This window comes from Podarcis liolepis (genome assembly GCF_965112155.1).
Source record: "Podarcis liolepis genome assembly, chromosome: 3".
NCBI lineage: Eukaryota > Metazoa > Chordata > Lepidosauria > Squamata > Lacertidae > Podarcis > Podarcis liolepis.
Genome location: NC_139557.1, coordinates 94,592,887 through 94,616,705, shown reverse-complemented (window position 1 = coordinate 94,616,705; position 23,819 = coordinate 94,592,887). Strand labels below are relative to the sequence as shown.

Genomic DNA, 23,819 nt, shown 5'->3' with positions numbered 1-23,819 from the left:
TCTCCTCAGGTACTATGCATCTTTACTTGATGTGTTTGCCATTTGCTATTCTGGCTCAGGCAGCCAAATGTCTCAGACCAGCCCATATTTAATGGTCCTCTACATTAAAGGGACGCAGATGGCGCTGTGGGTAAAACCTCAGTGCCTAGGACTTGCTGATCGTATGGTTGGCGGTTCGAATCCCCGCGGCGGGGTGAGCTCCCGTCTCGGTCCCAGCTCCTGCCCACCTAGCAGTTCGAAAGCACCCCTAAGTGCAAGTAGATAAATAGGGACCGCTTTATAGCGGGAAGGTAAACGGTGTTTCCGTGTGCTGCGCTGGTGCTGGCTCGCCAGCTGCAGCTTCGTCATGCTGGCCACATGACCCGGAAGTGTCTTCGGACGGCGCCGGCTCACGGCCTCTGGAGCGAGATGAGCACGCAACCCCAGAGTCGGACACGACTGGCCTGTACGGGCAGGGGTACCTTTACCTTTACATTAAGTTTAATTTTTCGTTGGTGCATCTAACCCATTTTAGATCTCATGGCAACCAGGCGATGAACTTTTTTTGCAGTGGCACCCAACCTCTGAAATCTCTCTCTCTGTGTCACACACAGAGACGCACACACACACACGTGTGTGTAAGGCAGTTACCACCTGTGATGTTTCAGCATCTGTTAAAGGCTGCTTTGTTCATTTAAGCATTCTGCTGATTTTATTGCCAGCCTTGTTCTGATAATTTTTACTGAGGTTTATTGTACTTCTTTTATGTCTGCATTTTAATGTATTTGTTTTGTACTTTAGTAGTAGAAGAAGAAGAGTTTGGATTTGATATCCTGCTTTATCACTACCCTAAGGAGTCTCAAAGCGGCTACCAATCTCCTTTCCCTTCCTCCCCCACAACAAACACTCTGTGAGGTGAGTGAGGCTGAGAGACTTCAGAGAAGTGTGACTGGCACAAGGTCACCCAGCAGCTGCATGTGGAGATGCGGGAAAGCGAACCCGGTTCACCAGATTACAAGTCCACCGCTCTTAACCACTACACCACACTGGCGCTCAGTAAGTAATAAGGGTTGCAATCCTAAATATTACTTACTAGGGTAAACTTGCATAGAATTGCAAGTGTGTCTTGTTGGTTTGATATGTTTTGTACACTACCCTGAGGTAGTTTTGATAATGAAGGACAGCATAAGAGCTGCTGCTGCTGATTTTATACCTGATAGAAGGTAGCAGACAAACCATTATGTAAGCTCAAACATTAGTATCATTGCTCCACTGATCAGTGGGAAAGTACATTTGTGTCCACAGGAACTGGGCTAGAATGCTAGCAAAACCAAGAAATTGAAGTGACTAGTTTTTGCATGGGCACCATACATTTAAAGCAGGTGGCAATTCTATGCAAGTTTACCCTAGTAAGTAATATTCAGGATTGCAACCCTTATTACTTACTGAGCCACTTAGGCTATAACCTTTAACACATCTACTGTACTGGGATTAGACTCCATTAGACACAATGCAACATACTTCTGCATAAACAAGAATTGGATTACACTACTTGCGATGTAAAACCAAGGTACTTTAAAGCTTAGAGGGTGTAGCAGTGCCTTTTTAGGATTCCCAGGCTAAACATCAGGAGCACTACAAATTACCGGAGTTATGTAAAGAAATTACATCTTATTTTAAGGTTGTAGGCAGAAATACAGAGACAGAGATTAAGCACAGGTCACAAAAGAAAGAAAGCTGAACTAAACATTGGCTTCAAAACAGTAACTTCTATCACCATGTTCCAGGAATGTACATAGTCATTTATAATGTGACTCAGCAGATTGCTCTGTCATAATTCCAAGACGGCAGAGTGGGTGGAGTTTGGCAGGTAACCTGATATGCCGAAAGAGCAGGTGAGAGATGAAAGATTTGGATGGGTGATGGCCTGGGAAATACATTGCAGAAGCTCCTGCAGCCAATTGGAAACCGTGGAAGCCCTGTTGGACGTTCGACTTCCAAAAATAGTTCGCAAACCAGAACAGTCACTTCCGGGTTTGTGGCATTCGGGAGCCAAAACGTTTGAGAATTAAACTGTTCAAAAACCAAGGTACAACTGTACATTTGCACCAACTTGGAGTTCCATGACAGAAGAAAGGCAGGATATAAACATTTTTTAAAAAATGAACCAGGCTTCTCGTTTTAAAAAGAAAACGGAAGCCAGGGTGAGGCACATAATTGTAAACAAGTTCTAGACTTTATTTCTCAGGAATGTTCTGGGTCGGTTGTTTAGACTTCTAAAGTCTGAACAATGTAAACTCATATTCTGCAGCTGGAATGGGGAATCTGTGGCTTTTCAAACGTTGCTGGATTACAACGCCTATCATCCCTGACCATTGGCCATGCTGGCCGGGGCTGAAGGGGAAATGGAGTCTGACAACATTTGGAGGCAACAATCATCCCTGATGATTCAGGTGCAAAAGACACACATTTAACAGGAAAGAACTCGGAGCCCCATAATTTGCTTGGAGGATCAGAACTGAACTGAGTGCACAATCTTTCCACATAACTTTTTTTAAATTTCCGCAATGTATTTTTTATGGTGATGGGGGAGTTATTTTGTCATTGCCATTTCTGAACAAGTGGGAGTCAGGAATCTTTGCTGCTCTACTGCAACTCACACCAAAATTCACCAGGAGATCCTGATCTACCATCTTTGCAGGGTAGTACACAATGAAGTGATACCATCCCACACCTTGGGTTAGAACTTGACCCATGGCACAGTCACAAAGAGGTTGATCTTGATGTGAATAGGTTATCCTTCAGTGCAAACGCAGCCAGTAAAAGGTCTCCTGCTGCTTATTGGTCTCTCTGCAATTTTTGCACCACTAATTATGCATTCTTGAAAATAGGTGTACCTGGAAGGCGATTTCTTACTGAGAGAGACAACTGCAGATGAGACCCATTATCTTGCTGCTTTGCAAAATAGCTCTTTTCTTTCAGGCATTTATTATGAATGCCTCTATTTTTAAGCCTATCATTGGCTAGTTATTTGCTAGAATAATTCCGTCCTCTCCTTTAGATACATTGCGATCACTTAAAGTGCATGACTCACCAAGCTTTCCCCCTGGAGAATATAAATGGTAGAGTAGATGTTTTCATCAACCTCCCTTCTGTTTGAAAAAAAAATGTTTATGTTCATTGTTATTTTCTTTAATTTCTTGCCACAGGTCCCCAAACAAAACAGAACAAAAACCTTCTAAAAATATAGCTCCCTGTCAAAAGGACGGCTATTATTAACATGGAATTGTCACCAACCCAACCTTATCTTCTGCTGTGTTAACTGTTAAGGTTTTCACCATGAGCATTATTAAGTTGGACTCTTAAGAATTACATTTCTAAATCTGAGATTTAACTAGACTCTTTGCTTCAATAGATTTGTATCTCAGGCAAATAAAAGGAATGCACTCTAGCTGTGTACTACTCCTTTTTAAGATTTTATTTTTATTTTTTGAGATTTCATGAGGCACTTAGCCAAGGCAAACTGAAGGTCAACAGCAGATGAACCAAAAGGCTTGTTGTATACTGCAAGCAGAAGGTAGGAATTTACTATGCCCACACCAATAAATATGGCAATTAGGAATCTTTCTGTTCTGCTCTCCTGTGGTTTTGAGCTTGGCAGAATCACCTTTATGCTAACTGGATTCTGGCTGAGACCCAGAACCAAATATTCACAGTGGCCAACCAGATGCCTATGAGAAGCCCACAATCAGGACATGAGCACAACAGGACTCACCTGTTTATAATACCCAGCAACTGGTATTCAGAGACACCTACAGCCATCATTGATATAGTAGTCATTGATAACCTTATCTTCCATGAATCTTAGACAAGGATGCTGGACTAGTTGGGCCTTTGGCCTGGTCCAGGAGGGTTCTTAAATTCTTAGAAACATAAAAAAAATACTGCCCTGCCTTCTCCAGCAGGAGACTTCTCAAGCTAAAAAGTTAAGATGCTTCAAAAGTGATCAATATCCTGCTGGAGGAAACATCTGAGCAAACGTTAATTACAAAAAGCAAAACTTCCACCTAGAAATGTTTGATTTGATTTAATTGATGCCCTTAGAGTTAGGGATCTGACTGTATCCACAATTAACACTTGGATATTGCTGTGGTGGCGATTTTTGCATTTCAAAGGAATCCTATAATTGCTTAGGGCTTCACCATGTGCTACAAAATCAGTGGCTACACTGCATGCATCCATAGTGCACTACATGCTAGTCTGTGAGAGCGAAACATCTTCTTTAAAGCACTTGTTGTTATTCTTGTTTTGGTTTATCTCTTCCTGTTGCTGCTCTGTTCATGGTGAATATAGTATTGCAAGTGTCAACAGAGTTAGACCAGAACTTTTGAGGCTCTACAATTCAGTGCTTAACACCATAGCCAGACACTGGAAAGACTTGTCAGGTGTGAACATGGACCACTGGTACCAAATCGTATGGGAAACAACTTTACTGGAAAAGCTAACCAACAGACTGAAACTGACACGGGGACAAATAGGACACCTTCACCCCAGGATGACTCCCCTTTATCACATACACAGCTTAACAGTCAACAACAAGAACCCACTGACAGCATATGAATCAATCCATCCACCCCCTCACAAATGCAAACAAACCCCACTGCAACCAACTACAGATAACCAACCATGCCTTGCCCCTCACCAATCCCTCTCACTACCAAGGAAAGGTAATAAGCAAGTAGAAAGAGAACCTACCCAGTTGACGCTGACACCCCCCCCCCCCATGTACACTATATAAAAAGAATATGTTTCCCCATCCCTCCCTCTTCTTCCCCGACCCCATACTGAATACAAAACTGTCTCATATCAAATATAACTGATTTGCAGAAAAGACTCTACAACCTGAAAAGAGAGACAATGCATGTACTTTTGTTAACTAAAAAAATCAGTGCTTGAATTGGTTGGAAAACAGATTCCAGTTTAGCTGAGGTTTTTTTTTTTAAATTAATATTTATTTTCTGGGTTTCCATAAATTCAGGGTAGCTAATAAGTATTGAAAGCAGAAGTCTGCATACTCTCCCAAGCAGCCACAGCTGAAGCCCCTGGAGATTGTTTGCTGACTGGGGCTTCGATTTGGCATAGGATGGGGAAGAGCTGGCTTGGAAACAAGACAGCACATGTGAAAAGGAGCTCAGGATTGTAGTCAATCGCAAGCTGAATGTGAGTCAGTACAGTGATGCAGGTGTGGGGGAAAAGTGAATACAATTTGGGGCTGCATTCCTAGCCCAAATCATGAGAAGTTATAGTCCCGCTTTTATCTTGCACTGGTTTGACCTCTTCTGGAATACTTCAAACACTTCAAAGGATATAAACAATTATTACATAAAATAGGATACAGTGGTATCTCTGGTTACGAACTTAATTCGTTCCAGAGGTCCATTCTTAACCTGAAACTGTTCTTAACCTGAGGTACTTTAGCTAATGGGGCTTCCCACTGCCGCTGCCACGCGATTTCTGTTCTCATCCTGAGGTAAAGTTCTTAACTCGAGGTACTACTTCTGGGTTAGTGGAGTCTGTAACCCAAAGTGTTTACAAAGTGGTAACCCGAGGTACCACTGTATAGACAAATTGGAACAGGGTCAGAGGATGGAGACCAAAATGAGCAGCAGTATGGAAAAGCAGTCCTATGAGGGAAGGGTGAAGGAACAGCAGGGTATAATTAACATGCAGAAAAATACACTAAGGTGCTGGTGACCTTGATGAGAGATGATAGTACTTCACATTTCTGAAGGGCTGTCACACAGAGAGCCAACAACCTTTAGCTGTCAAGTTGTAATGTGATTCAGTATGCTACCTAAAGTTTGGCACCTCCTGTGTTCAGGATCCCCACCCCACATCCCACCAGGTCCTAGTGAATGCTAGAGCTAAAAATGCCCCCGTACCTTTAGCTACTCCATTAAGTGCTATGTTCTTTTAAAAAACTACTTGCAGTGATTGGTTGAACAATGGATTTCTGTTTATATGCCTGGCACTTCACATGCATGCTTGCACTGGCATCAATACTGCAAGAAATGTGTGTTACGAGGGTCTGCCTTTTGCTGGATTCATACTTGTCTACAGTGCAGAAGCAAGTCACAATTCCAGCAGTCACCATCTCCACAGTGAGAGAAGCAGAGTATACAGGCAGACGCACTGAAGGTGTCTTGCTGAAGGACCCATCAAAACCTGAAGCCAATACTGATCTTTCCCCCCATGATAGAATCTGCAGCCCCCTTAGCACCAGTCAGATAGGTGAGCCAGAAGAAGAGCAGGAGACGCTAGGGATTGAACCCGGAACCTTCTACATGCAAGGCAAAGGCTCTACTACTAAGCTATGGCCCTTCCCATCCTCACAACTCAAGGAAACAGGATGGAGTTTGCTAAATGCTTTTTATTTCAAAGCAGCAATAGTTTCCCCACGTTTCATCAGTCAGGAGAAAGGTGACCCAGACAAATCCTTGGCTCTAGCTGCCTTTTGCTTTCATGTTCGCTATCAAGTCATGCACCTTCTTATTCAGAGCCCCTCCATGGACTCCCTTTTTGCCCATGAGAAAGATGAGCGCTTTGGCACCCTTCCCAATACAGATGGATCTGCTGTCGCCACCTTTGGTTCTCGTGTCCATCACAGCATCTTTCTCTACTAACAAGTTGTCTCGGATTACGCTGCACTTCTTCCCTGCTATGGTGATCCCAGTCTGCAGGAATGCCTTTCTGTCCTGCCCAATAATTATTCCTACTTCCTGGGGAGAGATGGCGGCCAGCAGGCCTCCTGGCTTTGAAGCCCAGACAGATTTGTTGTCAGAATGTCCCACAATCGCTACATCTTCAATGTTTTTGTCCTTCAGGACTGTATTGATGTAGGCTTTCCAGTCTCCCATCCTGCTTTGGCTCCCACAATTTCTTCTTTGACAAGTGTTCTGCCTTTTCTTTGTCTCAGGACTGGGTTGTTTTCCAGCTAATGTTAAAATATTTTTAAAAGTACATATATAAATATATACATTCATCAATTTTAAAATATGTATACACTACTTTTTTACAAAAAACACCTGACTCCAACATTAGTTTACAGAAATATAAAAGATCAGGCAGAAAGTTAGAATGCATCGCCAGTGTTGAAACAATGATTCTTCAACAACAACTTCGTTGGACTGGTCATGTTGTGCGGATGCCCGATTATCGTCTTCCAAAGCAACTACTCTATTCCAAACTTAAAAATGGAAAGCGTAATGCTGGTGGCCAACAAAAGAGGTTTAAAGACTGCCTCAAGGCAAACCTAAAAAAATGTAGTATAAACATTGACAACTGGGAAACACTGGCCTGTGAGCACTCCAGTTGGAGAACAGCCTTTACCAAAGGTGTCATGGGCTTTGAAGACACTTGAACTCAGAATGCAAGGGAGAAACGTGCTAAGAGGAAGGCACGCTTGGCAAATCCACACCGTGATCAACTCCCACCTGGGAACCAATGTCCCCATTGTGGAAGGATGTGTGGGTCCAGAATTAGCCTCCACAGTCACTTATAGACTCATTGTTAAAACTGTGTTTACAGAAGACAATCTTACTCGGCTATGAGTGATCGCCAAAGGAAGAAGAAGAAGAAGAAGAAGAAGAAGAAGAAGAAGAAGAAGAAGAAGAAGAAGAAAGCAAACCATACTCCTTTGCCACTGGGTATGGTGTTGAATGGGGTGCAGTGTCACTCTATCCAGCTCTGCTAGGCTCCAGGCTGGTGCAGAAATTTGCCTTCTCTCCACCTTCCATGCCCTGGCTGGCAGGTGCAGCAGAGCTGCAGGTGCACTGCTTCATTAAGTCCTGCTGGGCAGCAGCTGGAGTTAGGGGTTATACTCCTAAACAGCTTTCCACAACGTGGTGTGCTCCAGATGTTGTTGCACTCCAACCGCCATCAGCCCCAGCCAGAGATGGTCAATGGCTAGGAGCAATGGAAGATGTTGTCGAACAAAAATCTGGAGGGCACCGGGTTGGGGGTCACCGCACTAAAACAAATGAATAATAAAAACAGCATACCAAAAACGATTGTAAAAATCCAAAAGAGTACTTAAAATGCTGAAGTGGTTAAATGGTTTTTGCCTCACACCTAAAAACTGGAACCAGGGAAGCTTCTTTAGAAAGGGCACTTTTATAATGGGATGCACAGCCAAAAATGTTTGCTCTCTGGTTGAGAACTGCCTCTCTGATGGAGGAGGTTTTAGGGAACAGCATCAGCAGATGACCTTAGAATGAAGGCAGGTTAATATGGGAGTAGGTACACCTTCAAGCATTTGAGTCCCAGGCTATTTAAGGCTTAAGGCTTGGGAAAAGGCTAGTGAAGCTTAAAAAATTGAGAAATGGGATCTGGACAAACTGTACTAGTAAAATTATAGCATCTGTATTCTGAACAGAAGCTCTTTTTGAAGGCAGCCCACATATGGCACATTGAAATAATTCACCTGGGAGTTTACTAAAGCATGGGCAACCTTTGCAAAACGCTCCAGCAGTGGTTACAGCTGCTGAATCAGTCTTGGCTGGTAAAACTCACTCCATGCCGCAGAGGGTGACATGGGTCTCTAAAGACAGAGCTTGATCCAGGGAAGACCCCACCTCGACCCCAAGCTGTGAACTTGCTCTTTCTGAAGCAGAGTGCAAGCCTTTCCAAATCTAGCTGAATACAATATCCCCAAACATGAGAACCATCCACCCTCAGTACCTCTGTAACATCAGCCTGTGGGGTACTGATGAAATGGTGCAAATTGAGATGAAAGCCTGGAAGGAATTGAGGTAAGGACTTGAAACCAAGCCCCTGGAGGTTTTAAGCCTGAGGTTCCAGCTCAAGATCCTGGGCTTGTTGGGAGTTCAGGATCAAGGCTCTGGATACCTCAAAGCTCAGATGTCAGGAAAGTTAATCAAATACCACCCTTGCTTAGCCAGCCAAAGGCAGTTTGAGCTCACAAACCAATTGTTTATGTGTTTATGCTTCAACCGTTGCTAAGGAATCCACTGTGATGTCAGAAGTATCTGTAACCACAGCTGGTCACCCATTGTGACCTCATACCAAACATAAAGTAGAATTATCCTCTATCATCCATTATGGGATTGGAAAGAAATAAAAATATGTTTCCTTTCCGCCCTTAAGTCTCCTTAATGAAGCTGATTTGCTGTAGATTCGGGACAGAGGAAGGGGAAGGATTTCACACCACATGCAATTCTACTTTCTGTGCTTCTGGATGGGGACTTTATGTTGCAAGTCAGATCAGATTTTCCTGTGTGTGCATTTGGCACCTTAGAAACTACTCACCCACTAAAAGAAGGCACTAACAAACTTCAACACCAGCAGTGACTGCAGAGATTTAAGAGGCTCTGTTGCCATATTGGTTCATCTGCTGAAGGGGCAAAAGCCAGGTAAAAGAAAAAGATAGGGCTGGCATTCTGATGATGGTGACATCCTGTGGATGCTGGAGGTGGGACTTGCAGACATGAGCAGTGCTGATGCCACACCTATCTGGAAGGGCCATTCAGAGAACTGGGGTGCCTGCATCAATATTTTGATTGGGAGCTAAGCATTCAGATGCACTGGGGAAGATCTGTTGCTCAGCCAAGCACTTTCTTTGCATGCAGAAGAACACTGGTTCAATCCACAGCAACTGCAAGTAGGATTGGTAAAGACTCCTGCCTGAAATCCTAGAGAGCAACTGCCAGTCAGAGTAGGCGACGCTAAGATGAACCAATGGTATGACTTGATATAAGGCAGTTTCCAATGTTCTTACCCAGCTGGCACAGTCGGAAGGCTACACTTATTGAATCTAGATGGTTCTTGGCCTGACCCACTGAAGCTGTTCTAATATTATTTGAAAAATGAACGAGGAGGTGGCATTTAATATACATGAATTGAACCAAACCTGGCTAAATCTCAGTGCTAAGACAAATTATGTTTTAAGGCCATTTCATCAATGTAAACTGCATTATGCATATTGAAAACTTGGCTAGCTGAGAAAAATAATTCAAATAGTTGATATTTTATTTAAACCTTGCTCCAGTTGCTCAATGCTGCTTGCAGCATTATGAAATCAATTTTCCTGATTTGTAAGTTAGGATCTAATCTAACTTTGTCTTCTAGAGTAGTCCAAATAAAGGCGCTGCCAAGCTGGATTTTCAACATTCTTGAGTGAGGGAGCCAAACTGCCTTTAAGGATTATGCACTATAAGCATAGCTTTCAACATGCTGCTCAAAGTTTGGCAATAGAGCTTAGTTTGTGAGTAGACACTATCACACACCAGCAAAATGGTTTGTAAGCTGTCACTGTAATTACTTTCCTTTAACGTAGTTCTGAAATCATACATTCTAATCTCATTTGCCTTATGCATATGTGGGACCCTTTAGGCAGTTATGTGCACACTTCATCCACTTCAAATGCTGAAGTGAATCAGGTGTGGGGAACCTTTGGCCCTCCAGATGTTGCTGGACTCCAGTAACCACTCCAGTAAGCATGATCAATGGGTAGAGTGGGAGACCAGGGTTCTTGTTCTACTTGGCCATGAAGCTCACTGAGTGACCTTGGGCCAATCTCTCTCTCTCAGCCTAGCCTACCTCACAGGTAGGATACAATAGTATTATGTACTGAGTTGAATAGGAACCAAAATGCAGCAGTCTGATTGGTCCTAGAACAATAAGATTCAGAATGCAGCAGTGTGATTGGTCCTAGAACAATGCAGCAATATGATTGGTCCGCCGGAGCCACCTAATCCAGCTCTAGGTGGAAGTGAATCCTCAACCTGATTGGCCTACAGGAGAATCCAGGAATTAGCCAATCACGTGAGGCCAATGTATATAAAGCAGATCTCTTGGGGGAACTTTCATTCCTCACTACTGTGACCTGAATAAAGAGCATGAAATGCATACTCAACTCCAAGTATATTTCAAATGGGGAGGGGAGGGGAAAAACTAGGTCTGCCACCTTGAGAGCTTTGGAGGAAGGGTGGGTATAAATAAATGAGCAGGCTCAAGTCAAGACCTTTTGGCACCTGAGGTGAACCACAAAATGGTGCTCCCCCTGCCAGGGAAGAAGGGGGAAGTGAAAATCTTCATCAGAAACAGGGAGGGCAATAAAAAGGTGGGCTGGGGAAGGGGCCTACTCTGAATCACTCTGGCGGAGAGCAGAACCCAGGAGACCCCAGAGGAGAGACCCCCCACTTTCTCCCTGGAGTGGAAGGAAGCCAGTAGTGCCTCCCAATTCGCTGAGAGGCTGTTGTGGAGAGGCTTTGAGGGGGAGCCGAGGAGGTGGCAGCTCCAGCCTCCAAGTTGCGCAACGCCATGGCAGCGGCAGCAGCAGCGGCTGGGGATACAGTGGTACCTTGGGTTAAGTCAGTGTTTCCTAACCACTGTTCCGCGGCACACTAGTGTGCCGCGAGATGTTGCCTGGTGTGCCGCGGGAAAAATTAAAAAATTCGAAAGATATTTTTTTTAAGTCAAATTTTCGATTGGGGTGCCGTCACTAGATGACCCCTGGGGTTCCCTCCCTCCCTCCCGCTCTGCGCCTCCCTCCTCCTCCTCCTCCGGGGAGGCCCTTCCTGGCTCTCGGCCAAGGCTTGGCGGCTGCCACTCACTCACTCGCTCGCCCACCCGTCCCTCCATCCCTGCACCCGGCCTCTCCCCCTCCGTCCCCAGCGCGGGGGCTGCCGGGATCTGTAGTCCCCTCGCCCTTGGGCTCCGCGCCCGCGCGGGGTGCGCGAACTACGTTTCCCAGCGTGGCCTGGCGGGCCGGGCGTTTTGTTTGAAGCGCTCTTCTCCCGGCCATGGAATGAGCGCGACGGCGGCGGCCGGGCGGGCAGGGGCTCTTCCGCGCAGACCCCGCGCAGCCTGCCTGCGCCCCCGCGGAGATCGGGCGGCAGGATGGAGCCCGGGGATCCCCGCGGAGGCTGCCCCCCAGGTAGGGCTGCGTCGGGGGGTTTTTATTTTTGCAATGCTGCATCCGCGCCGGAGGGGACGCATCGGACCGCGGGGAGACCCCTTGGTGGGCGTGCAAGGCAATGCATGCGTTGCATGGAGTGCAGTGCAATGCAATGGCAACGTGGCGCCCTGCATGCATGCATGCAACTTCCACCGGCGCTCCGGACTTGGCAGGTGAGGGGGGTCCCCAGTGGGCGACAGAGAGAGCCGGGAGGGCGAAGGGGAGCCGGGGGGGGGGAGCAGCGCTGCTCCCCGAGCCGAGCCCGGGGGGAAACTTCGGCGTCATTGCGCCGGGTGTTGGAAGCGGAGGCTGGCGGGGGCCCCTCACCTGCAAAACCTGGTCGCCTCTCATATATTTCGTGCATTGCATTCATTGCCCGCTTCCTCCTCCAAGGAGCTCCCGGGGGCGCGCGTGGTTCTCCCCGTGTTATCCTCGCAACAACAGCCCTGCGAGGTGGGTCAGGCGAGTGGCCCAAGGGAGCACCCAGGGATTGTCCTGGCCAGGTGGGGTGATTTGAACCCTGCTCTCTGCCCGGTCTTCGTCCTCATTTAGCCCCCACATGTGCATGACTGTGCATGACTGAGGTTTTCCCCCCTCGTCTTGGCTATGGTGTGAGTCTGTGCTGTTAATTAATGGGGTTCTGCCTTCGGAGAAGATGAGCCAGCCCTCAAGGAGGTGATTATGTAATTTGCTAGCAATTCATGTCCCTCCCGGCGTGACGCTGACGTCACGGGGCTGTAATGGTGGTGTGCCTCGAGATTTTTTTCATGAAACAAGTGTGCCTTTGCCCAAAAAAGGTTGGGAAACACTGGGTTAAGTACTTAATTCGTTCCGGAGGTCCGTTCTTAACCTGAAACTGTTCTTAACCTGAAGCACCACTTTAGCTAATGGGACCTCCTGCTGCTGCCGCGCCGCCGGAGCACGATTTCTGTTCTCATCCTGAAGCAAAGTTCTTAACCCGAGGTACTATTTCTGAGTTAGCGGAGTCTGTAACCTGAAGTGTATGTAACCTGAAGCGTATGTAACCCGAGGTACCACTGTACCTTATTTAGAGACCAAATATGCCGCCCGTGTGGATCCTGCCGCCTGAGGCAGTTGCCTCACCTTGCTTCGTGGGCTCTGGGCTGTTGTTCAGCCATAGCTGGAGGGTCAGAGATTCGCCACACCTGCACGAGACAGGCTTTCCCTTCGCCTTCAGATGTTGGTTGGCCATGGGCCTCCCTGCTCATTTTATAACAATACTGAAAAGTCACATCACCATCTCCTCCTGGGTCTGCAGCGACAGGAGTCCTAAGACCAACCATTTCCCCTCTGCATGGACGGCTAACGAGGGATCTCACGGCCTGATTTCTGGCCGAGATTCCCGCCCAAACGCCGCGGCCTCCAGTGGGGCTCCAGGGGCGGCGTCTCCTCTCCCTCCGCAGCAGCAGCGAAAGCGTCGAGGGAGCGGCCTGCTTCTCATATAAACTCGCGCTGCCCCTTCGCGGCGCTGCTTCTCTCTAGCGTTGCTGCTGCAGCCGCCACCGCCATGGCCGGCTCCGCTCTTCAGTCGCTGCCCAAGCCTCGTCCCGCCTGGCTTTTGGCCTCCGCCGGTCTGGCCGTCCTCCTTATGCTGGGGGCTGCCGCAGCCTGGCGCCGGCGGAGGCGCCTCGGTCCAGGGCGGCGGGAGCTCAAGGCGGTGGGAAGGGTCTCGGGCCTTTTCATCTACCCGGTCAAGTCCTGCCGCGGGGTGGCAGTGGAGCGGGCGGAGGTGACCGAGCTGGGCCTCCGCAACGGGGACCTGGGCGACAGGTGGGTGTGCAAGTCGGGAGGCGTCGCTTTTTCTTGCTTCTGTGGGTTCCCCACCCCTCACCTCACCCCCCAGCCTCCCTTCTAACTTGCTTTCCTCCCAAACTTTTGGAGAAGCGTGTGGACAGGTGTTTTAAGAACACGCGCGTCAAATTTTTATCGAATTTGATCCTTTGATCCCAGGATCGTGCGCCTGTTTACTCGGACTAAGTGCATTTTGGGGCTTGCTCCCAGGTAAGTGTGCAAAGGATCGAAGTGTGCATTTCGATGCAGCTAACCCCCTAGGCGAGCTTGTGTAAGATTGTAGCTGGTTGCCTAAATCCTTTGCACACTTTCATGGGCATAGCCAGGATTTATGTTGGGGGGGGGGAGATTTCATGTTAGTGGGGGCTGAACCTCAGTTAAGTATTTCTATTGATTTTCTTGATATGGGGGGGGGGGCAGCTGCCCCCACTTGGCTACGCCTATGCACACTTCCAGCCCTTGCACACTTCCACAAAAACCTTCTAGTACAGCAGGCTTGCGGGATCCGTTCCATTTACAGTGGTACCTAGGGTTAAGAACTTAATTCGTTCTGGAGGTCTGTTCCTAACCTGAAACTGTTCTTAACCTCAAGCACCACTTTAGCTAATGGGGCCTCTCGCTGCCACCGCACGATTTCTGTTCTCATCCTGAAGCAAAGTTCTTAACCCGAGGGAATATTTCTGGGTTAGCAGAGTCTGTAACCTGAAGCGTGTGTAACCCGAGGTACCACTGTATTTACTGGAACCCTGAGTGCCACAGTCAGAGCCAGTTGTGAAGAACATACTGTTAACAATTCCTGGATCAGGGATTTGTTTTTGAGTAGTAGAACTGCAATGAGTTTACAGTCCTTCCACACAGAAGTCCAGCCCTATTGTAAAGTTGGAAGGGACCCCGACAGTCATGTAGCCCAATGTAGGAATCTCAACCAAAGCATCCATGACAGATGGCCATCTAACCTCTGCTTTTAAAAACTTCCAAGGAAGGAGAGATCACAATCTCCTGAGGTAGTCCGTTCCACTGTCAAACAGCTCTTACTGTTCAGAAAGTTCTTCCTGATGTTTAGTTGGAATCTCCTTTCTTGTAACTTAGAAGGCGAAGCTGTTGGTTCGAGTCCTGCCCTCCAGAGCAGGAGAAAACAAGCTAGTTCTGTCTTCCACATGACAGCCCTTCATATAAATTGCTTGATTCGCAGTAAAATGAAACTGCTCCAAGTGAGATAAAGGTTACAGCTGCCCGTGCCTGTTCTGGAAATAGGTTCTTTTAAACAGCACTTTGCTGTGAAAAGAGAAGCACATACCATGGTCAAAACACCCTGAAAGTGCCAAGTTAAGCTTAATCTCCTTTCACTCTCCCACTCCCAACACACAGACTCTTGCCCCCATGAGCCTTTTGCATGGAAGAAAACAAGCGCAGTGGCAGAAGGTGGAATATAATGGTATTTTTACCCGGCTATGATGTGCAACTCAGACTGTGAGTAGGGACTTAACCCTTTGTTCTTTTCTTCAGAATGTAAGACCTTTTGAATCTTGACACCTTTCACCCTGGCTTTCCTCTTCTCCAGTTGTACAACTCAGTACAGTACTTGGTGCTGGCATCCTCTGTTTGTTCGTGTTTTGCTTTCTGTCAGGCTGTATCCTGTCCCTCTTTCTCCACTGTACTTACCATGCCTTTCTCCTTAGGGTTTTTGCTTGGCTTGCTTCTTTCCCTTTTAACCGAGCTTTGGCAAACAGAAAACATCAGAGGAAGCTCTTCAAGACATGGCATTAAACATTATCACCTGCTATTTGCAACGGATGAAAGGGCTGTTGTTAAAGGGGCAGCTACAAGGGCCATTTCAAAAACTGTCAAACGTATTCTTCCTCTTCTTTCAACTGCTTCACCTTTCAGTAGAACAAAAAAGTATTGTGGCACCATGAAGAAGAGGAGGAGGAGTTTGGATTTGATATCCCGCTTTATCACTACCCTAAGGAGTCTCAAAGCGGCTAACAATCTCCTTTCCCTTCCTCCCCCACAACAAACACTCTGTGAGGTGAGTGGGGCTGGGAGACTTCAGAGAAGTGTGACTGGCCCAAGGTCACCCAGCAGCTGCAGGTGGAGGAGCGGGGAAGCGAACCTGGTTCACCAGATTACGAGTCCACTGCACCACACTGACTCTAAAATGAAGACTGAAATGTATGTCTTAAGCTTTTGTGGCCTACTGTCCATTTCCATCAGATGTATAAAGCCTTATCAGCTTTCAACTTTGGTCTGTTTCTAACTCAGGTGTTGGCTTGTAATAAAAGAAGATGGACATACAGTGACCGCTCGGCAGGAGCCTCAGCTAGTATTGATTTCTGTCACCAGTGAAAATGGCTGTTTAACTCTGAGAGCTCCAGAAATGAAGGATCTTCGTATTCCCATCCAACTGTCGGTCAAAAACCCAGTGCAGAATTGCAGGTGCTTTAGACTTCCCTGTATGTCACCTCTTAGTTGTTGTACATAATTCTTAATATTCCCCTCCCCACCAAGCTACAGCAATAGAGTTGGCTTAAAAGGCAATCCTCCATTCTAAAAAATCTTGACAATAACCACAAGGGGACACCAGTGAATGACATTAATTTTTGTGTGCGTGATGCAATTGATTTTCAAGTTTTGAGCCTTACTGTCCATTCTGAAGAGTTACCACAAACTATGCTTCTGTATGTAGAGGTTTTCTATATTTGACCCTAAACTGCTTTAGGAAGAGTAGTTTTTGAACATGTGAAGTCCTTGGCTTTGTCTATGTTTTCTCTAATAGGGCAAAGGACAGGTATGGGTGGGGATTTCCATTTGAGAAAATGATTAGCTTCTCCCCTTCTCCAGCATTGTAGTATTAATTATTTTAATGACAGTTGTTAGGAAAGATAGTACTGATGCCTCCCACAAATCTTGCAGGCTGTTTGGCTTTGATGTCCAAGGCAGAGACTGTGGAGAAGAAGCAGCTCAGTGGATCACAACCTTCTTGAAATCAGAACCATACCGTTTAGTTCACTTTGAGCCGAACATGGTTCCTCGGAATTCAAAAGATCTTATGGAACCTTTCCGACCCACTGATAAGGTTAGGAAACAACTTTGTAGTGATCTTTGGAACGTGCCACACTCATAGTTTTGTAGTGTGAATTTGCTTTTCAAAGGTTATATTCTTTGTCTCATGTTTAAGCAACCAACCTACTGTTGGTTTAAGCTGAGTAGTAATGACCAATATAAATGGATTGCAGGCAAATAAGTTATATGTGCAGGTTGGTGCTGGAAGACCCCTAGTACAAGCTTAAAATAACTGGATTTTGGCTCCAATAGAATATTGTTTGAACAATGGCATTTGCTATAAGAAGTTTTTGTTGCTTTAGTTAGATGTTGCCTTTACATTAACAGATCCTTTACATCCTTTGCTTATCCTTTCTCACCGTTTTATCATGTCTAAACTTGTTTTCCAAAGACCGGCTTGACCAAACTAGTGACCTCTGCCTTTGAAAAGCAAGTGCTGGCAGCTGCTTGTGGTGTCAGGTGCTTGTGGTGTTTATTCTCCCAAGCTTTTTATGTATTGTAACTTATTGTGTATTTTATTGTTTCTGTAAATCTCCCTAGAAGCCTTGTTAAAGGGTGGTATATGATTTTTAAATAAATAAAATGTTGGTACTTGTATACAGCGCTGGGGGTTTTCTTGAAAAAAATCCAATTGCAAAATTTTCCTATGCAAATTGGAAAAATAGGCATAAGGTAATTTGCATCAGAAAGTTTCAGTTTCTATTGGGAAATTATCCAGTGCCCTAGAGCAGTGAAGGAGAACCTATCCCATGGGTCTAATGAGGCATGGTAGATCCCTCCCCATTTGGCCTATAGCAAGCATAGGCAAACTCGGCCCTCCATAAGTTTGCCTAGGCCTGGCCTACAGTATGGTTTGGTCCCAAACCACACCCACCTGATGTCATGACAGGTAAACCCACAGAGCCAAATTAAAAAGGGGAAATCAGGAGTGCACTTAGAGCATACTCCTGATTATTTCTATGAAGCTGAATTACATGATGGGCAGCTCTGTCAAAAGCTGCCTGTGCGATGTTTAGGAATTCTGGATCCAGTCCCTTGGCTCCAGTTTCCTACCCTTGCCCTACAGAGTGACCTAGTTGAGCATGTTTGTTTACTGGGCTAAAGACTTTGGAACTGCTACTGTTGCCTAATACTTCTGCAGTTGCCATCAAATAATTGCTGCTATAGAACTTATGAAACAGAGAACGTTCTCTGCCGCACCACTACTTGTATAGATATGTCTGCTTTGCGGCAGCCAACTCCAGTATTCTTGAGAGCCATTACATTTACTATCCACCATAAATAGTCTAAAAAAACCACCACCACACAACATGATTCTTTCACAAGGAGGAAAGGCTTTTTAATCATTTTCCAAGTAGCTACTGGCCCAGAGCATTACATACAAATCCAACAGACCCAATACTAAAACTGAAAAATCTTTGAGAACCATTTTCCCTATACCAGTGGTCAAATATTTTATCCACACCTTCTGCTGTAAGGGGCCTTTAATGGTCATTACCAATTCAGGCTGGCCTTTTAAGCAAACATTTAAATAATCGTTGAACTTTCTGATCCTTTTGTTTGTTTTCTTTTAAATCTGAGCTGTTAATAGTTTTATTCCGCCTCTGCTAGGAGGAAAGTTGTTGTTTTTTAATCACTGCATATGGGATGTTGTTTTTTCCTTTTTGTTCTGTAAGCAGCCCAGAGAATATCTGTTAATGGACAACCATGTACGTTTTAATCAATAAATAAAATGGCAATCAGCCACTGCCAGATTAAATGCTGTCTGTCTTACAACAATCTCTCTCTCTCTCTCTCTAGATTGCCTATCCTGACTGTAGCCCGGTTATGGTGCTTTCTGAAGCGTCTTTAGAAGAATTAAATACCCGATTGGATAAGAAAGTTACAATACGCAACTTCAGACCAAACATTCTGGTCACAGGTTGCAGTTCTCATGAGGAGGTAATACATGGAATATCCCCCTCACCAAACAATACCTTTCCATTTGTATATGTCAGAGAGATAAAGAATTCTATGACCTTCCGTGAACATCTGAAGCCCTGTATTGGGAAGCTTTTATTGTGTGATGTTCTCTTGTGTTTTTGTATATTGTATACGGTGGTATTTTTAAACTGTCACTTGGAGCAAAGTACTTTTGTATTTATAAGGCTGCAAGTTTCTATATGCAAGTATCTCTTTAGTGCAGCCTTGGGCTCCTTCGGGAGGAAGGGCAAGGTATAAATTTAATAAACAAATAAAAAATACGAAATAAAACACATTCTACATGCAAAGCTTCCAAATGACCTAATATTGTGAACACTATATTTCCACAGGATACCTGGGATGAGATAACTATTGGTGGTGCAGAAATGAAAGGTGCAATGGGCTGCCCCAGGTAAGCAATTTTGCATTGCATCTGAAGAAGCAAGGAAGTACTTGAGGTTGCTGTTACCTCATTCTGTTTCTTCATTACAGGTGTATACTTACTACTGTTGATCCAGACACTGGCATCATGGACAGAAAAGAGCCTCTTGAAACCTTGAAAAGGTAACAAAAATTTTCTGAGTTCCTCCTCCATCATCTGAGTAGGTAGACTAATGATTGTGTGCAGCTCTCAAAATGTGACCATGTCTTGAAATCCTGGTTCTGTGGGAATTCTCTCTGCATTTTAGTGAGGCAGTAAACTTGCAAAACTAGACTAAAAATAATACATTATTTGTTGAACTGACCATTCTGAATGCTTACTAATATGAAATCTGTCAACAAAACAACTTTTAAGAGTGCAATATGCTCTGCTTTTTCTCTTTAATGTTCCTAATGATCTAATGGTAATAGCTGAACCAACGAGTATTATTATATAATAGTAAACAACAAATTAATATTTAGAATGAAGCATGCCAGCTGCTTTTCTGGTCAACAAAGCATTCAGTAATGACAATAATATGTTGTTATTGTAGATGAGTATGATGGCATGCTTGTTTAGGATCAAGATGACTAGTACAAGCCTCTACTCAGAAGTAACCCTCATTTAGTCCAGTGGTACCCATTCCCAGATAAATGTGCAAAGAATTGCTGTGTGGTGGCGCAGCAATAAAACTACTAGCACATTTGGAAAGCTAAGCAGGGTCTGGCATGGTTTCAAAGGGAACAGGGTCTGGGTTTCCTGCCTTGCAGGGGGTTGGATTAGATGACCCTCCTGGTACCTCCCAGTTCTACATTTCTATGATTTGAGCTGAAACGCCCTAACACTTTGGCTCCAGCCTTATTTTTTAAAACTAGAAAACGTCTTGTGGCACCTTAAAGACTAACATTTACAGTATTAGGCACAGACTTTCATGGACTATAGGCTACTTCATCAGATGCAGATTGGACATGGACAGTAAACCTCAAAAACATATCCCATAAGAAATGTGTTAGTATTTAACGTGCCACAGGCCTCTTGGGTGTTTTTGCTGCAAAAGACTAACACTGCGTAATCCTCTGCAAACATTTTAAGCAGTAGCTCAGTTGGTTAGAGCATGGTGTTGATAACTCCAAGTTTACAGGTTTGATCCCTGTATGGGACAGCTGCATATACAAGCATTTCAAGGGGTTGGACTAGATGATCCTCAGGGTCCCTTCCACCTCTAGTTCTGTGATTCTAAATATTAAAGAGCCTCTTAATTAAGTGTGCTTCATTTGCAATAATGTTTTTCACAACAGCTCTGATTAATCAACAAATTTGGCCCTCTGATGTGTAAGTAAAACACTCAAAACGAAGTCCTGTTGACCTGAATGCAACCAGTTTCCGTGCAACTAGCATGCAATGGAATTCTGAGCAGGTTTACTCAAAAGTTAAGACCTATTGATTTCATCAGTGCTTGCTCTCTAGTAAGTACATTAATTTGACAGTGGTTTTCTCTCTGTGAGATGTCCTTTCCATCTATTCCCAAAAGTAATTGTTACTAATTTGCCAATCATGAAAGTAACAAAGTGAAACTTTTTATATGTTTGGAAATCCTGTATTTCTATCAGCTTCTTACAAAAATGTTTTCTTAGTCACTTAACTTGAAAACAAGCATATTTAGCTATTTTGTGGATGGCTTATTGTTCTCTAATCTTCTTTACAGTTACCGCCTGTGTGATACTTCTGAACAGCACATATACAGAACACACCCTCTCTTTGGATGGTATTTCGGAATTGATAAAACAGGAACAATTGAAGTTGGAGATATTGTGTACAAGGCAATCTGATGGTGTAAAATGCATCATAAAAGGAACTATTTTGTACGTTTTTTATGAAAACTGTGCCAAAAATAATTGTTTGGGGGCCTTTTTAAATGAATCTTTTCTACCTTATATTCAACAATAATAAATATGGTGTTTTAAGACAAACCATGGGTTTATTTTATTTATTTTTATTAATTTTCCAAATTATTAAAAATCATACCAAATTAAGTTAACATAATAAAATATCTTAAAATCAGGTTTCCCGCTTTTGTTCTGAACATACTATCACCATCATTTCTTCACATTGCCAAATCATTTCTTATGTAGAGTCGAGTTGACATCCTTCACTTGCCATTAAACATTCTTCAGCTACCCTCTTTTTTCACCTAACAGCACCTCCATTACATCTTATAAATAAGTAATCTGTTTCACGTATGCAGTCCTTCAAGCTGCTCTTCTGGTCGACATAGCATTCAGTAATGACAGTAATATGCTATTATTGTAGGTGAGTATGATGGCATGCTTGTTCAGGATCAAGATGACTAGTGCTTGATTTATGAGAGTATCACTTGATGCTCATGCGCTCATTTTGAAAAGATATCTATCTATCCATATTTTGCAAATTAAAAAGATACTTTTATACTATGGTATGTTCTTCTTCTTCTTGTTGTTCTTGTTTAGTCATTCAGTCGTGTCCGACTCTTCATAACCCCATGGACCAGAGCACGCCAGGCACTCCTGTCTTCCACTGCCTCCCGCAGTTTGGTCAAACTCATGCTGGTAGCTTTGAGAACAGTATCCAACCATCTCGTTTTCATTGCAACACAGCTTGCATTATCTTCTGTTGTGCGCAGTAGTGCTAAGCTTGTTTGGAACGATGCTCACTTATTCCAAAGTCCCCCCAAAAATTGGCGGAATTTCAAGTTCTCCAGAACTATTCGTTAGGCAAGACCATGCAAAAGTTGAGATAGAGGGTGACTGGACAAGGAATAATAAACAAAAATTAGGCCAGGTGGAGTGGAGATAGCAGGCTGAGTTTTCTTCTGGGTTGAAGAAAGAAAAGATAACTCTTGTTCCATTGGATTGAAAAGAATATTGCTGGACTTTGTTTTGTTTTTCATCTTGTTCAACCACCCCATAACTTGTATAAACCCTGATACAGGGTTGAAAAGTTTGCCACATTTTGATACTTTTGGGTTCATCCTACCCTGTGAATGTTGGAGGTTGTTTCCTAAGCACCACGACTCCCCTTGTTCTTTCATGTGCTTAGAAGAATTGCACCCATTGCAATTGTTGCAAGTGATCTGATATGGGAAACATTATTTGAATGTATAAAAAGTGTCCTCCTTGCATAAAATCATTGGACTGAAGTAGCAGAGATAAGTTATTTGAAAACATTGTCCAAAGTTTTTATAGTTGCTAGTAAACTGAACTAAATGTATACATGTGTATCTAATGTGGAGTCTTTATAGCTTTTTCACATGGTAAAAGTATCTATGTGCCTCCTTTTCCAACCGCCCTGCTGCCTCATATCCCGGTGCTATTTTTCAGCAAAATGTACAGTGAAGCTTGAAGAAACTGGAATTTAGGTTGCAATCCTATACACTTCTGAGATAAAGTCCCATTGAATTAAATCGTGAACTTATACCTCTAGACATGTATAGGATTCCACATCAAGACTGCAGTCTTGTGTATGCTCTCCTGAGAGTAAGTCTCATTTACCTAGTAGGACATACTTCTGAATAAGCATACTGTACAGCAGATAGTGCTGTTAACTAGAAACCACCATTCTGCGTATTCCTTTGTATGTGAAAATGACAGATTTCTGTCTTGGAGAAGAGTAGCAAAGGTTGATAGCTGTTAGAAGAGCAATAATTATTTCAGTATCTCACAAAAAAAATAAAAGGACCAAAAAAATAAAAGGACCAAAATAGTGCAGCTGCATACTTTTCTTTCTTTTTAAAAGGCCTTTTATGGTGGTGAGAAGCAACTTTGTTCTACAACCAGTTTTAGTTCTGTTAATAAATGTCTGTGTGTTTTAGGGAGTTTAAAAACAAGAGGAAGCTTCAAATGACCCTCATAGTCCCTTCCAACTCTACAATTATATGTTGTTGGGAATAATTAACTATAAAACACATTTAAAGGCCTGGGCTATGCCAGTAGGTTCCAAACACCCAAGTAATCGTTCTTTTATATTTTACCAGATAAGACTTCAATAAGCTTAACTTTTATCTCTGAACTTTGTCATGGTAGTTTTTTCCTACAAAAACAACAGACTCTTAACAGTATAATTCCCAGCAGATTGTCACTGAGAGAGGGAAATATTAAAGGAGTCGAGTTCTTAGTATAAATGGTTACTTTTTCCAAAGCAGAAGTATAATGTAGAGTGAAACACCACTCAAGCCCAATGTAATTAAATTTGTTTGTTTTTTAAATATACTTGTCTTAACTGCAGTTCACAAGGGAATTGTTCTGATCTAGCTGTGCAGTATCCCAATATATGTCATTGGACAGCTCATAGTTTATTCCTGCTTAAGCTGAATATACTTGTTCTAAAAACAAATCCTGATAGTCTTCTGCGCAATAAGTATCAAGAAGTTTTTAATGTTTGATGTTTTAGTATGTTCTGATATATGCTGTGAGCTGCCCAGAATAGCTGGGAAAATCCAGCACCAGATGGGGTATAAATAATAAAATTATTATTATTATTAAGATTCACCTTAAGGTCCCTGGGTGGGTTACAACATTGAAGCACAAGATTAAAAGGGTTAAAATTTCTTGCAATCACGAAAATAAGGTG

The 23,819-nt window shown here is 43.9% G+C and overlaps 2 protein-coding genes across 2 annotated transcripts; one reads left to right on the top strand and one right to left on the bottom strand.

Annotated features, from left to right (window-relative positions):
* Positions 1–6,389: 6,389 nt before the first annotated feature.
* PFN3 (profilin 3) lies at positions 6,390–8,970 on the bottom strand. The gene is made up of 2 exons (XM_083496179.1): positions 8,719–8,970; positions 6,390–6,973 (listed from the first exon to the last, which is right to left on the bottom strand). Exon 2 carries the CDS (start codon positions 6,894–6,896, stop codon positions 6,483–6,485), a length of 414 nt encoding a protein of 137 aa, XP_083352305.1. The 5' UTR covers positions 6,897–6,973; positions 8,719–8,970; the 3' UTR covers positions 6,390–6,482.
* A 4,413-nt stretch (positions 8,971–13,383) lies between these two features.
* Positions 13,384–21,184, top strand: LOC310703667 (mitochondrial amidoxime reducing component 2-like). Its single transcript, XM_083496161.1, has 7 exons — positions 13,384–13,747; positions 16,031–16,204; positions 16,682–16,844; positions 18,632–18,772; positions 19,144–19,205; positions 19,286–19,357; positions 20,920–21,184. The coding sequence occupies exons 1-7, from the start codon at positions 13,485–13,487 to the stop codon at positions 21,041–21,043; spliced, it is 999 nt and encodes a 332-aa protein (XP_083352287.1). The 5' UTR covers positions 13,384–13,484; the 3' UTR covers positions 21,044–21,184.
* Positions 21,185–23,819: the final 2,635 nt, after the last annotated feature.

Bases quoted from the DNA above. Each gene is read 5' to 3' on its own strand.
- PFN3 (XM_083496179.1), bottom strand. From the start codon at position 6,896: ATGGGAGACTGGAAAGCCTACATCAATACAGTCCTGAAGGACAAAAAC.
- LOC310703667 (XM_083496161.1), top strand. From the start codon at position 13,485: ATGGCCGGCTCCGCTCTTCAGTCGCTGCCCAAGCCTCGTCCCGCCTGG. The intron at 16,205-16,681 runs GTGCTTTAGACT...CAAATCTTGCAG, and splicing joins AACCCAGTGCAGAATTGCAG to GCTGTTTGGCTTTGATGTCC. The intron at 19,206-19,285 runs GTAAGCAATTTT...TCTTCATTACAG, and splicing joins GGTGCAATGGGCTGCCCCAG to GTGTATACTTACTACTGTTG.